This window comes from Halichoeres trimaculatus, unplaced genomic scaffold (assembly GCF_033239565.1).
Source record: "Halichoeres trimaculatus isolate MK-OKI-2021-1 unplaced genomic scaffold, fHalTri1.1 fHalTri1_scaffold_4, whole genome shotgun sequence".
NCBI lineage: Eukaryota > Metazoa > Chordata > Actinopteri > Labriformes > Labridae > Halichoeres > Halichoeres trimaculatus.
Genome location: NW_027437182.1, coordinates 1,850,762 through 1,866,410, shown reverse-complemented (window position 1 = coordinate 1,866,410; position 15,649 = coordinate 1,850,762). Strand labels below are relative to the sequence as shown.

Sequence of the window (15,649 nt, the reverse complement as noted above, 5' to 3'; positions counted from 1 at the left end):
CTGATCATGAGTGTTTGCTAATCTCTCCTCCTCATTGGTGGATTCCTGCAGCATTTCTAAGGTTTAAAGGAGTGTAAACCTGAGGATAAACAAGCGTCAGTCCTGTCAGAGGTAAATCAGTGGTAGATTGTGTTACCTGTAGAGAGGTCCTGCTCCATGTTAGCCGGGTATCACGCTAACACTAGCAGGTCTTCTGGTCTCCTCTCCCTCACTTCATGTTCAGACTCGTTTCAGGTTTGAAGTTGAAAATCCGGTCACGGATGAATCAGAGCGTTTCAGTCTGAGGCTGTGCGTCTGATTCACTCTGCTGAAACTGAACAAAGTGTCTAAAAACCCGAGCTGCAGACATGTTTCCTGACTCAGCTGTGATCTCCCTCTGTTTGAAACCTCTCCACATTCTGTCATTCAGCTCAGCGTGTTTGGCGTGTTTCTGGTTCGACCAGTTGGGCTCCATACTTCTCCTCCTGATCAGCTGATGATTGGCTCATGAGCCGTTTGAGTCGTTCCTCTGTTTTTGCTTTTTGAGGAAGTCGAGCGGTTTGTCACTTCTTCCTTTGGTCTGTGAAGTTTCAGGATCAAAGAACGAGCTGAGATCAAAACAAAGCAGAAAAAAACAGCTTTATTTCTTTTACTTATATTTATATTTCACTTTCTGTCATCAATCAGTCAAAGAGGAGAACTGACAAATTTACATTACCTTTATTTTTACATCCACATGTAGCAAACAGTCACGTTAACACGCCTTGCTTAAAGTGCTGGTTCACAGAAAACAAGTCTTCAGGAAAACAATGAGCCATGGGAACTTCTTAGTTCTGGGGGATGTTTGAGAATAGAATAGAATAGAATAGAATAGAATAGAATAGAATAGAATAGAATAAAACTTTATTGTCATTGTAACAAGTACAAAAACTGGAAGTCACAGCAGCAATCAAGAAAACCAAAGTAAGAAAGTGTATAGAAAGTGTAAAAAGCTCCATAAGAAAATAGATGCTGACAGCTTGTCCATCATTGTCCAGTCAGCCAGCCTCCACCTCCACAGGGTCCAGGACTGAGCTTCTTCAGCAGTCTGTTCAGTCTCTGTCTCCTGGATCCTGTATCCTAGCATGATGCTACTCTGCCCTCTGGTATTCCCTCTGTTGCTGGGTTAGCACAGCTAGCTCGTCCATCTTATTGGAGATAGATCTTACGTTCCCAATAACGATGGATGAAGGACAGGTCCATGTCGTCACTTCTTAGCTCACACCTGAGAACCAGCACGTCGTCCTCACCTCCTTCTCCTCACCTTGTGGGGAAACATCCGGCCTTGCACCAGTTAGCATTGACATGCTACAGGCTGCTAACAGCTAATTTCACATGTAAACAATGCAGCCATGGTTACATGTAGGATCTCCAGACAAACACAGGAGAAAAGTAGTAAAAATATCACTGAAGACACAAAAAGTTTGGTGTCCACGACCAACAAATGAACCAAACAAAGATGACATAAAAGAGACGAAAAAACTAGAAGAAACGGGTCGGTAATTTGGGGACCTTTCCCGGTTTCAGTCAAAGGAAACGCTGTAAAATGCCGTACCGAGATGAACTGAAGTGACCTGCTTGGTGGAAACTGGGCCCTCTTATTGAAACTTTTCTCCTTTTACAGCTGAAAAAGCAGACAGAAAAAAAAGCCGTCAGAAGCTAGTAGCTTCTAGTGTGACTTTAAGCAGGATGAGCTCCTGTAGAGACGTCTAAGAAACATACAGAAAGCTCTGCTCATGATTATAGATCACATATAAACATGTGACCTGGCTCATGGATGCAGCGTGTTGGTTTTGGGCTGAAACCGTCTTCAAACAGTCAGCTGGGACTGTCTGCGTGCTGATTGGTCGGGGGAGGGGCGGTGAGGTCTGGCTTCATGAATAATTAATCATTTCAAACATCACAGCTGAGCTCATTAATTTACAAACAGGGTGAACTTGATGCGACCTTTGACCTAAAAACAGACTCATGAATCATGAAATATAGATTAATCTTCACAGACGGGGAATGTTTACTGTGACTGTCACCTGTTTATGATGTGACAGAGTCAGATTATCCATCCACACCTCTCAGATTAATCTCAGGAAGAGATAACCCCTTTAGCTGCTAACGCTAACCTGAAGAACTCTGATGACTGAACATGAAGCACACCCTCCTCCTCCTCCTCCTCTTCCTCCTTGCCCTCCATCTCGTCTCCGTCTCGTTGCTATGCAGAGAAACCGTCTCCTTTCTGCCATCCCGGAGCTCCTCTGTGATTGGCTGTTGCCGGGCTGCAGGCTTGGCACGGAGCGCGAGTGTCTGTGCTAAAGAGAGCAAGTCGGTGCGTCCTTTCTCCGCCGAGAATAACAACGAGGTGGCAGAAAGATGGAAACGGCTCCGACACAGCGTGCAGGAATTCACCCAGATCACACAAAAACTTCATGGTCCTGGTTCCAGGTTTCCTCCCCCTGATACCTCAGACAAAACACTGCAGACGGTTTTCACAGAGCGGTTTATTCTCTGAAGATAAAACCCTAAACACCACCAACATCAGTGACAAAAACCTAAAGCAGGGGGACAGAGGGAGACCAGGTCTGGAGGGGACTTATGTGCAGTCAGAGCTCGGCAGATCTTGGACCAGTTTCAGAACAAAGAATCAGCCTGGATTATTATTAATGCTGCGTTTATTTCAGCCTGTGCAGCATTTATGGTTTTTTGGATTCATACAAACACTCAGATTCAGACAGAGACCAGACTTTAAACCAAACATCTCACAGGATGTTTTCTGGACACGTCTCTAGATTTTTATCCCGATAAATCACTTTCTCACTGTCGTAAAAGAAAATCAACAAAACACCTAACACTCTCAATTTGTCTTAATTAAAACACAAATATGTATTCAAACAAGACATGCTGGCCTTGAGCAAGTTTAGCAAGTCTCCATAGAGCGACATGTTAAGATAAACTGCAGTTCCTTGAGTGTCCACTAGGGTCTTAGGCGCTCATGTTTTTGTTTTTATCATCCATGTTTTTATGTTTGCTGAGCTGTGTTTGTGTGTGTGTGTCCTGGGAGATAACTCGTAAGCTACATGTGTCTCCACATGTAGCGTTAGCATCACACTGTTCCTGTAGCATGTGAGAGCTGAGACGTGCTCCTGTGTTTATGGCGTTAGCGTCTCAGGAAGCGTTAATCTGATGTGATGATACAGATTATAGACGCTGTCAGTCTGAATCCTGATGATCGCTCTGGGTCTCCTCTCGCCGGCGTCCATTTTGTTGTCATGTGAGCAGTTGGTCGTGTTTAATGGAGGAGGTTTGGATCAGAGCCACACACACACACACACACACACACACACACACACTAATGCACGAAAACACAGGGAGAAGAAGAAAATATCCAGGTTTCCTTTGTTGAAAAGATGAACACACACACACACACACACACACACACACACACACACACACACACACACAGGGAGAAATCCTCAGAGAGCAGCATCAAAGCCTTCACCTCCTTTCATCATCCCGTCACCATCGCAACGCTTCAGGGCGGGACATGTGTGTGTGTGTCTGCAGACAAAGAGGAGGGATCAGTGTGTGTGTGTATCCCTCAGTATCTGCTGTGATTTGGAGGGGTATTTTATTTTATTTTTCAGTATTTATTTTGTCCCTCTTGGGCCCCTGTAGTATCTTTACCTGATTCTCAGTCTCCTCTCCTCCTCCAGTCTCTGCTCTGGCTCCTGTCTCTTTATTCTGCAGCTCCATCAATGAGGTTCTAGAATGTTCATCATCAAGCACAGAGAGCTTTCTGTCTTTGTGATGTCACTACATTCCGGAACTCTCTGAGCTCTCTGATTCTTATGTCTACACTCATTTTGATCCAACTTTTTTGGCTTTTAAGAGGGAGTATCCTGTCTCTCTGATTGGCCAGTTTTCTGGAGGCCTGTCAGGGGGCGGAGCCATGGGCAGACCTTGGAATTTGAGGCCCAGCCCTCCAATGTGACATAAAGCAGTTAGGAAGCCTTACATGGGGAACTTATCAATTTAGCAAGTCTTGAAAATATTTTTCTCTCCTGATTGGACACTTAAGACTTTTGTTGTTCTTGTTAATCTGTTATTTGTTTGATTTTTTTGTTCTGTCAGTGTGAAGAAATCTCTGAAAATCAATCCCAAAACAATATTACAATTTTAATATAAAAGTTTTTTTTTCCAACAGATTTTGTTTTTTTTTTAAATTTCATCTCAAAAAGTAAAAAAAACAAAAAACAAAACATAAAATAAATCATTTCATTTTTCAATTTTTTGGATATTTCCTTTAGTCTGAACATTGGGATTGTGATGATTTTGTTTTTGTCTTGTCATTGAAAAACATGGTTTGTATTTTGTCTTGTCTGTCTGTGTGCAGCTGTCCGGAGCCGAGAAGCCCCCTGCTGGAGAACCGGAGAACAACTCGTCCTCATCTGCTGCAGCAGGAACAGACGCTCCTGCAGATGGAGGCAGCAAGGTGACTCTTCTCTGCACCATCATTTATTTATACCTGAGTCAGTTCAGCAGCAAAAACACTTCATGCAGCATTTTTCTTCATACAAACTATTATATAGGAGTGTTTTTTGTTATACATTAATGTGATGTATATTCATACGAAAAAGAGAAACCCTCCTGTCGACCCTCCTCTGATCATGTTTGCGTTCACACCCGTCCCCTCAGGTGGAGATGGTGTTCTGGCTGCTCTCCATGCTCGCTAACAAAGATAAGGAGGAGATGTCTCGCACCCTTCTGGCTCTGTCCAGCTCCCAGGACAGCTGCATCGCCATGAGGAAGTCCGGCTGCGTCCCCCTGCTGGTCCAGATCCTGCACGAGGGTCCAGTCGGCCCCAGCGGACCAGGAGAGACGGCAGCTGGCCCTACGACAACAACAGGCTGCAGCAGAGAGGCCAAATCCAGAGCCAGCGCCGCTCTCCACAACATCATCTACTCACAGCAGGACGAGGGGCAGGCCCGCAGGGAGATGAGGGTACTGCACATGCTGGAGCAGATCCGGACCTACTGTGACAGCGGCTGGGACTGGATCGAGAGCCATGCTGGGACTCCTTCACCAGGAGGAACCAAAACCACTGGTGAGATGACCCAAAATAATCCCCTCTCTGAACCTGAAACACTCAGACCCCTGGTTCCCCTGAGACCACAGGAGATGTGGTTTTCCTGTTAAACCCAACAACTGTTTAACAAACCAGATCAGTCTAAACCTGAAGGGACCAAAACCACGGATGAGTCTGGTTTCAGTGAAACACTTGGAAAGAACCGGACAGTCACGGTACATGTGTTACAGAGCAGAGAACACCAAACATTAGCTGGTTTCTTCTGCCGAGCTCCCACCAGATCTGTGTCTGGTCCGTCTCCGATGGTTGACTCTGACATGGAAACACCACCCAGACTCTTCCTTAACACACAGACTACTTTTCTGATCAGCTTTGTCTCTGTTCTTTATTCCACTTCCTGCAGACATCCCTGAACCTGTGGACCCTCAGATCTGTCAGGCCATGTGCGCCATCATGAAGCTGTCATTCGAAGAGGAGTACCGACGCGCCATGAACGAATTAGGTTCGTGAACACCTGCAAGGAGACGTTCTCATTTCCCTGACACTTGATCAAATCTGACGAAGCGTTGTGTGTTTTTCCAGGCGGTCTGCAGGTGGTGGCTGATCTGATCCACCTGGAGCAGGAAATGTACGGCATGCAAAACGACCCCATCAACATGGCTCTGCGCCGCTACGCAGGGATGGCGACGACTAACCTTACCTTTGGAGACGTTGTCAACAAGGTACGAGGCGGAATGCTACTCTCTTTCAAGAGTGTTGAGCTCTTATGAGGTGTTAGCATTAGCGACTTTAAAGTTACAGTGCTAACATTATAATATCACTTTACTTTGACTTTCACCATGAGTATTAGCATACTGCTATTTAGCATGATGTCAGTACTAGCATGTTGTTAAATGTTGACTCTGCTCAGCTTTAAGGCTTTGTTGTTTATTTTGCACACTGCTAGCCACAATGTTAGCATTAGCATGTTATCAATATTGCTGTTGGTGCAATCTTGATGTTAGCTTCACTTTGTCCGTAGTCTAAAAATCAAATCTGAAGGGTGTTAAACTTTATGCTAGCACTGCTATAATAGGCTTAGCATACAGTGGTCATGACTTTAGCTACAAGGTTAGCACTGGACCCTGGGCATTAAATCTTGGCATTAGCATTAACAAATCTTAATAGCGGACACTACAACACGTGTCATTTATGTGGCTGTATGTCTATTGAGAGACCTGACCTGACCTTGTCTGTCTCGTCCCCACCCTGTCCGGCACCAGGCCACTCTGTGCTCCAAGAAGAGCTGCCTTCAGGCTCTGGTGGCCCAGCTGGCCTCAGACAACGAGGAGCTCCACCAGGTGGTCTCCAGCATCCTGAGGAATCTGTCCTGGAGAGCCGACATCACCAGCAAGAGAGTCCTCCGGGACATCGGCTGTGTGTCGGCACTGATGACCTGCGCCCTGCAGGCCACCAAGGTAACAACAACAACAACTACTATTTTTCTCTAATTTCAGCCTGTGATTAGCGTTTGCACGGGAGCTCATTTTGCCATGTTTGTTTTGTTGCTTTTGCAGGAGTCAACTTTAAAGAGCCTCCTGAGCGCCCTGTGGAACCTGTCCGCTCACAGCATCGACAACAAGGTGGCGATCTGTTCAGTGGACGGCGCTCTGGGCTTCCTGGTCAGCACACTGACGTACCGATGTCAGACAAATTCGCTCGCTATCATCGAGAGCGGCGGAGGAATCCTGAGAAATGTGTCCAGCCTGGTGGCCACACGAGAAGACTACAGGTAGCTTCACGACAACCTGCCTGTCCTCTCAGTTCAGAAAGATTATTCTCTGTCATGAAGTAAAATGAGCGTCAGCTGGGTATAAAACTTTCCTTTTCTTCCTTTCCTTTCAGACAAGTCCTCAGAGACCACAACTGTCTCCACACTCTGCTTCAACATCTGCGCTCCCACAGCCTGACCATTGTGAGCAACGCCTGTGGGACCCTCTGGAACCTCTCCGCCAGAAGCTCAAGAGACCAGGAGCTCCTGTGGGACCTGGGGGCGGTTAGCATGCTGCGCAACCTGATCCATTCCAAGCACAAGATGATCGCCATGGGCAGTGCTGCAGCTCTGAGGAACCTCCTCACCAATCGACCCCTCAAATATAAGGATGCTGCTGTTGTGTCCCCTGGATCCTGCATGCCTTCCCTCTACATGAGGAAACAGAAGGCTCTAGAGGCCGAGCTGGACGCTAAACACCTGGCTGAGACTTTTGACACCCTGGAGAAACAGAGCCCCAAGCACCTGACCCTCAACAAGCCGCTCAGGCACATTGAAAGTCTTGCAAAGGATTACGCATCTGATTCTGGATGTTTCGATGACGACGAGGCCCCGAACGTCTCCAGCAGCCTGGACACCGGGAGCTTCTCTATGCTCTCCATGTTCCTCACCAACTCTAACTTCCAGCAAAACCAGCCCCGAAAGAGGGACAGTGAACCAGAGAGGGACATCGACCCTCCACAGATGGCGGACAAGAGACCAGCGCCTCCTGATGACGTGGTTTCTGCTGCTGCAGAGAAGCTCGCCAAAAAGATCACCAACACAGTAGCAAAGATCGACAGGCTGGTGGAGGACATCACCATGCACACGTCCTCAGAGGACAGTTTCAGCCTCAGCTCTGAGGACCACCTCGCAGATTGGCCCTATGGGATGGATGAACTCAACGAAGCTCGAGCTAAATCCTGCTCTCCCTGCCGACTCTCTGATACGAGCAGCTTGGCCCACAGAGAACGCCTCAGTCGAGCTCACGCTCTGCTGCGCCTCAAAACTGCTCACACTAGTGTCTCAACGGACAGTCTGAACAGTGGAAGCACGAGTGACGGTTACTGCGGCAGCAAGGACCAAATGCGACCTGCTCCAAGAGCTTTAATGATGCAACAGCGACCCAACCAGCTCGATCTCAAAGTGGCCCATCAAGACTACCTTAATGTAGGCCCTACTGTCCCCAATGACACCAACCATCAAGACATTCCTGAGAGAGACTCTGTGGACAACAAAGATGTGAAACTATTGGAGCTCAGCAGCAACGATGCAGAGAAAACCCAGGATCAGCCGGCGCAGTCGCCTGTCAGCGCGTCCACCAAAGTCTCCTCTGACGTCAGCATGACCTCAATTAAACTCTCACCATCCTACCAGCAAGTCCCGCTCATACAGAGCGTGGCCAAGTTTGGGGTCGCAAAGACAGCCATCAATGTTCAGGCTGCGCAAGCCATGAGGAGGCAAGCATGGGTCCCCACCGTGATGACCGGAGGGAGCATCACAAAGTTTTCTCCAATGACATCCACCAGGAGCCCGACGATCGGGACGATGGAGACGGTCCAGAAATACTCGGTGGAGAATACGCCAATCTGCTTCTCTCGCTGCAGCTCCCTGTCCTCCCTCTCTTCTGGGGACGGGGCGCTGGATGGACAGAGCGAGAACGAGCTGGAGAGTGACTCCTCGCTGGAAATCATCGAGGTGGAAGACGAAGAAGTGGTGAAAAGAGCTGAAGAGGATGAAACTTTGGAGGATTTGAGCGACAGCCAGCTGCTGATGACTGACTCGAAAACCTTCCCCAGCAAAGAAACCGATCCCATCGAGATCCCCGGTCCAGCCAAGAGAGAAAAGGTGTTCCTCAGGGGAGCTTCACCGGCTGTCCTGGAGGACAGATCTCCATCCAGTTCATCGGAGAACTACATCCATGAGACACCGCTGGTGATGAGCCGCTGTAGCTCAGTCAGTTCTCTGGGCAGCTTTGAGTCCCCGTCAATCGCAAGCTCCATCCAAAGCGATCCATGCAGCGAGATGATCGATGGCACAATCAGCCCCAGTGATCTCCCTGACAGCCCGGGGCAAACAATGCCTCCTAGTCGGAGTAAAACTCCATGCTGTGTTGAACCAAACGGACCAGAAACCCAGACCACGGTGACGGCAGGTCAGTGGGAGAGCAGTCTGAGGAAGTTCATGGAAATCGCCGACTCCAAAGAGAGGTTCAACCTCCCGCCTGACCTGGACACCATGATCTACTTCACCGTGGAAAAACCCACTGAAAACTTCTCCTGTGCTTCAAGTTTAAGTGCTCTGCCTCTTCATGAACACTACATACAGAAAGACGTGGAGCTGAAACTGACTCCGCTGCTCCAGCAGAACGACAAAAACCTTCCCTTCCCTGACGAGGACGAGCAGGGGGTGGAACACGCGGAGAGATACAGCGAAGGAAACTCAGACGATGATATAGAAATCTTAAAGGAATGCATCAACTCAGCAATGCCCTCCAAGTTCAGAAAGGTGAGACCTTCCCTGATGACAACCATCCCCCCTCATATTCTCAGCTCCCAGATCCGGAAACCCATCCACCTCCCCGTGTACAGGATGCTCCCAAATGGCAAAACACAAATTTGTCCTGGGAGGCGAATCGTTATCCCACAGGTCGACCACAAATTCGATGATTCCTCCTTCACTGACTCTGCAGAAGGAACGCCTGTCAACTTCTCCAGCACGACGTCGCTGAGTGATGAAACCCTTCAGTACCCCGTGAAGGAAAGGGGCGCCAAAGACTGCACAGCGAGAGGCATGAGCAAACAGGAAGCGCTCACCGATGAGGCAAAGAGGATCGAGGACTTGAGGATCTTCTCACACTTCCACAAACCCAACAGGATGAACTACCCACCAGAGATACAAGTCAACCGAACCACCAAGCACGTCGTTCCCACTCAGAGGGTGCTGATGCAGAGCAAAGAGGTCGCCGACAGAGTCGCCAGCCAGAGAAATCGAGATCAGTCTCCAAACCAACGGAAGAAGATGCAAAGCCAAGGCCACGTTAGAAAGCTGGAGCTGCCAGTCATAAAGCAACATCCGGACGGAAACCTCAACGGGGGATTACAAAAAGGAAACGCCTTCTATCGACAGATGACACGCTCTTCAGAGGACAGTATCGGCTTCTATAACGATAACGAGACGGAGGAAGCTGTCAAACGAACAAGCAGGAAACAGATCAGGGAGGCCAGCAGGAATAATCTCTCACGGAGCATGACGAATATCGGCAGGACTGATAATTCCCAGGGAAAGGCTCGAGGGTTTCAGAGGATAAAACAGAACCTGATCAAGGACGAGTCCCTGGCATGTTACTCCCTCAGCTCTTCTCTTAGCTCTCTGAGCGATGCAGAGTTTGAGGATCACAAATCAAAAGCCCAGCAGATATGGTACAAGAACCGGCACAACAAGACGCTCAACATGGCGCAACAAGCAAAGTCAATGACCATTCACAGCCAATACGACGAACCAAGCTCGCCAAGCTCTGTCAGCATGGACTCAGAGGACGACCTCCTCCAGAAATGCATCACATCCGCCATGCCCAAGCAGAGGAGGAAGCTGGCTGCACGGAAGAAGAAAGCAGAGAACAACCAGAAGCAGAAACAGAGGCTCTCTGAAAGCTGGGACATGGACGAGGAGGTGGACAGTGATGACACAGCCTGGGACAAAGACTCAGACCTCAACAGTGTCGAATGGAGAGCGATACAGGAAGGTGCCAACTGTGTCGTCACAGGACTACAAGCATCAAAGTCTCAAGATCCATCCTCTGAAGAGACAGAGTCAGTCCTGTCGTTCATGTCGACATCCAGCTTTACTCCCAAAGAAAGGAAGTTTGCAAAAGACAAGAAGCCCAACAAACCTCTCGACTTCACTCAACGTAAGCCTGTTCAAAACTTACCGGTGGTTTTCCGAGGCAGGACAGTGATCTATACACCCAAGAAAGAAGCGGCTCCATCACAAAGACCTCCTCCCAGAAAGGTGCCAATAAAGACAGATGCTCCAAAGAATCCAAATTTAGCTCAGCACAGATCCAAGAGCCTCCATCGATTAGGCCATCCCCAGGACGCTGAACTGTCCTTGCCAAAGAGGAGCTCCACGCCACCGCCAAGGATACCAAAGAGTTCCTCCTCTGGATCATCACAGAGCTCTACGCCATCCAAACAGTCCCAGAAGAAGATAACATCCCCGACTCAGACCAACAAACCAAATCAGAAAAAGAACGCCTCACCGGCTACAAGTCCCCCGGCTACGAGCCCCCCTGAGAGGAAGGGACGCTCACCTGTGGTGAACCACAATGAGAAATCCCCACCACCTAAAACTCAGAAGTCCCCTGTCCGGATCCCTTTTATGCAGACGTCAGTGAGGCCCAGACCCCTCTCTCCTCTGGTGACAAACCAAGCGTCCAACAGGCCAACCAATCAGGTCACTGGGAAAAGGGTGCCGCCCTCCAGTCGATTTGAAATGGTAAGGATGACCTCCGTCCATTCAAGCAGCGGTGAGTCTGATCGCAACGGATTCTTGAGACAGCTAACGTTCATCAAAGAAGCCAAACCTGTGCTGAGACGGGACGGCTCTCCTCGCAACATGCCCGGGTCGCAGAGCGGATCCCCCCGCAGAGCAGCCCCTGGAGCATCAGCCGTCTTCCTTTGCTCATCACGCTGTCAGGAACTCAAAGCAGCTGTGCAAACCCAGAGGAGGGTGCAAGTAAAGACTCCAGGTCAGACCCAGCAGGTCCAGAGGTCAGACTGCGGCCATCAGAAGCAGAATACGGCTCTCTCCAGAGCAACCTCCAGTGAAAGGGACCTGTCTGCTCGGCGCCCAGGCAGGAGAACCAGCTCAGAGAGCCCCTGCAGGGTGGCTCAGCGAAACGGGCCAGGCAGAGTGTCCGGAGCCAGACAGAGACAAGACACAGATACCTTCAAACGCCACGCCTCATCGCCAAGTATCAACATACTGAGCCGAGTGACCAGCCGCTCCTCCCTCCGCTCTTCATCGTCGGATTCCAGCGGTCGTGCAAAGAGCGAGGATGAAACAAAGAAGAAGGGGCAGAGATCTGCATCCCGGCTGAACGACAGAGTCACCTGGAGGAGGATCAGGGATGAAGACGTACCTCAGATCTTGAAAAGCACTCTGCCAGCCAATGCATTACCTCTGGTGCCTTCTCCTGATGGAGAAAAGCCAAAGCCACCAGCTCTTCCAGGAAAACTGCCAACCATTCTGCTCGCATCTCGCAAAACAAGTGACGCAACCGTCCAGACAGAAGATTTCTCCAACAACAAGACCAACTCGAGCACCTCTCCATCGGTCGACGCAGCTCCGGGGATCTCAGAGGAAGCTGTTCGCCTCGCACTGCTCAGAAAGTTTAGCGCCACCTCTGGGGGAAACCTGCCAGACGGAGATTCAGAAGGCTCCCTGAAAAGCTACAGCACCGTCTCTGCAGGAACCACAGACAGCCATGTGGGTGGAGTCGTCCATTTCCGCCAAGGATCCCCGAGCAAGGCTGCCCGAATCCCTCCGTTCAACTACACCCCGAGCCCCATGGTCAGCTGCCAGCAGGACACGCAGAGCCAAGCCGGCACCGTCAGCGAGAAGTCAGGGGGGAAAAGTGAGTCCTAGGGCACTCACAGGACATCATGGACAACTTTACTGTGTTCCTAAATGAACTCAGCACTCAGGTGGACAGACAGGAGTGTGCTGGTCCCTATACCTCGGGTTTTGACCCTTTACTTCCCCCTTTACTGCTTTTCTGTTTTTCTCCCTGAACAGTTGATAAAAGCTTCCATCGTCCATTCACACAGGGTTGGATGTATGCATCGAGGCCGGTCTGACAAAAACAGGCCGTCAGTAACTTTTAGAGGTGCGCTTCAGAGGAACCGAAGAGCATCTTTTTGTACTTTTTTTGTATTTGTAGAATTATCATTGCCTGGTAGTGAAAACATCAAAGACAAACTTGATTTCAGCACATCATTCACCGTCGTCTCCCGGACAGAATCGATCTAAGAACTATATTATGCAAATCTCTGAAGGACACTCAGCTGGACTTCCACCTGAGCAGGTGGAGTTTGTCGCAGACTGTTGACGGACTCTCACAGGGGACAAAAAGACGCTGACATGAACGAACTTTCTAACATACAGTCTGTCAACTGCTTCAAGCTTTTCCCTCAACTTACAACTGAATATGATCCACTGTTAGCCGAGCTAGTTGAAGGAGTCCAGTGAGGTCCGGGGGTAAAATTTGATCAAAAACTGTCTTTAAATTAACGATGCTAACTCTCATTGATTTTCACATTGGGATGGACTTCCAAGATGACCAACAAAGGTTTTCAGAACTTTTCTGATAATTCTTATCTGCTACTGTTGACGTTGTGCTTCAAAACTTTGTATCAGAAACAAATGGGTGACATCACAGAAACTACATCGATGAGTTTTACAGTGGGTGGTGTGAACGCACAGAGACGATCAAAGGACTTCCTTTCAAGGTCTTTTGTTGATCGTCTCACTTTGGTCCCCTGAAGGAGCAGACTGTTACTCCAGATGACGTCTTCTCCCGACGTCTACTGAACGTCCATTAATGACGTCCACAGTACGGCCATATAAGAGCTGAGCTACTGTCGTTAGCGGCCATGTTAGTCTTTCTTATTGTTTGGATCCTCCTTCCTGTTCCTGTGTCTAACTGTAGACCAGTTTCTGGAGGTGTCAGACTCATTTTCCTGTAGCTTCATTTGATTTTCTCCTCAGCAGATGTAAATACAGACAAAGGCGTTAGACATTTCAAGACATCAAAGTTGCTGCTGAGCCAAACGAAGCTACAGGAAAATTAGCCTCTACAGGAAAACACATCAGCATTTCAGAATGGATTTGAAAGGACGTCCTCTGATCGTCTCTTTGCGCAGAGAGCTCACTCACTCACTCACTTCTGCTTGGACTTGACGTCCAAAAAGCCGGCGCTGAAATGTTGAATTGCATATTGACGTCACATAGACTTGATCAAACGTCTAACGTTTCGTGGGTGAGGGTCTCAGGGTTGGCAAAACAGATAAAATCAAAGTGTTTATTGACATTGATGGAAATATCAGATATTAAACCTTGGCCCTGGATCTCCCCGGACTCCAGAACCATCTAGAAAACATCCGTTAGCATTCAGCTAGTCTTTGTCTGGATCAGTACTGTAAATAACATGCCAGTATACAAATCTCCAAAGCTTCCCGTCGGATAAAGAGCCTCTGTGTTACTCCCTGACAGCATGCTACTGTAATACCTGACCACACACACACTCACACACACACACACACACCTGTGAACACTGGATAACAGTGACGTTGAGGAGAGCACGACTCTCCGTCTCTTTCCAAGTGCTGCAAAGACCTGTAAAGCTACGAGCTGTCAGCGAACCTCTGTTACTCAATGACCCTGTGTTTGTGTTGCTAATAGATCCAGACGCTGTTTCCTGTTTCCTGTCCAGAAACAGAAAGATTCGATGATGGCTGGATTTTTGGGTCATGGCAGAGTTATCCTCTGAAAGTCCTTCTAACGTGTTAATACCTGCTTAACTGTGTTGCTGTAAAAGTAGTGATAGGTGGAGAAGAAGTCCAATATAAAGGCCATGAATATTCTCTGTATGTACCATCGCTCCTTCACGTGTCCATGTGAGGTCGCTGACGGAGCAGAGCGCGGGGACGGACGGGGATCTAACGTGACGGCGCTGTTTGTCCAGAAAGAGGAGGTTTAGCATCAGCGCTAACACCTTCGTGTGTTTCCAAAGCGTGTTAACGACCTCCTGATGTGCTGCTGAAAGACGCTTCTTTGGAGTTTTAACCGTATTCAATAAGCGACAAAGAGAGTTTGAGTCTGTGGAATAAAAACAGGAAACAGGAGAAGGAGACGGCTGAACTCGGCTCGGACAGGAAGTCAGACACATCAAACACACCTTATCGTTCAGATACAGACGACGTCTCGTTAGGAGCACGATCCTTTTCTCTCACCTATAGTGAAGCTAATGAGTAGCCTTTAGACCATGATGCTAACACCAACAAGCCGTAAGTCCTCCCCTGAAAAGTTACACACGTTTAAAGAAGAACAAAACTTTAATAAACCAAACAGAAATGATCAGATAGTCGACTATAAATGATAAAAGACAGATACCATTTACTAAGAGGCAACATCAGCATGTTTTAATAAGTTTTCTAATGATTATTATTATCCCATCCCACAGATGAAACAATTCACCCCTCAGCAGTCAGTATGGGCTGAGATAGATGCCACTAAAAACCAATTTAAAATAGATTTAAAGAGCATATTTAAGAAGGTCTGCATGTTTTGGATTTTCCATTTAGAAAAGTGAATTAAAAAAAAGTTTGAAATTCAAAAAATGAAATTTGAAATTCAAGGCATTTTCGAGAAGGGTCGAGAAAGGAGGAACAAAACTTTACAAAAGGTTGATTTTCAGTTTCTAGTTTCTAGTTTCGCCCTGTTTTTCATGTTGTGCAACAGGAAGTTGATGTTTTCAAATTAAGAGCGTGAGTGAAGGACTGTGGTTTCTAGCTCAAGCTTAAATGTCTTTGGGACTTTTGTCTGAGGTGATTTTTGACACGCCAAAATAAGCATACCACACCAAAGTGGAGATGAGACAAGTTTTGCTGAAAAAAGACGGAGATTTTGTCCCTCAACATGAAGAACTAAGTGTTTTTGGTTTCTGTCTTTAATTAAGTTTTTAGTTTTTAAAAAACAGAAAG

The 15,649-nt window shown here is 48.0% G+C and overlaps 1 protein-coding gene across 2 annotated transcripts in view; it reads left to right on the top strand.

Moving 5' to 3' along the window:
- The window catches only part of apc2 (APC regulator of WNT signaling pathway 2), a 37,088-nt gene extending 21,469 nt beyond the window's left edge, over nucleotides 1–15,619 (top strand). For both annotated transcript variants that reach the window (XM_074667528.1, XM_074667529.1), the window contains exons 8-14: nucleotides 4,403–4,501; nucleotides 4,705–5,113; nucleotides 5,499–5,597; nucleotides 5,678–5,817; nucleotides 6,358–6,552; nucleotides 6,652–6,866; nucleotides 6,980–15,619. In XM_074667528.1, coding sequence (XP_074523629.1) covers nucleotides 4,403–4,501; nucleotides 4,705–5,113; nucleotides 5,499–5,597; nucleotides 5,678–5,817; nucleotides 6,358–6,552; nucleotides 6,652–6,866; nucleotides 6,980–12,533 — 6,711 coding nt within the window. In that variant the 3' untranslated portion in view covers nucleotides 12,534–15,619. The remainder of the gene's footprint in view (nucleotides 1–4,402; nucleotides 4,502–4,704; nucleotides 5,114–5,498; nucleotides 5,598–5,677; nucleotides 5,818–6,357; nucleotides 6,553–6,651; nucleotides 6,867–6,979) is intronic.
- The last annotated feature ends 30 nt before the right edge of the window (nucleotides 15,620–15,649 follow it).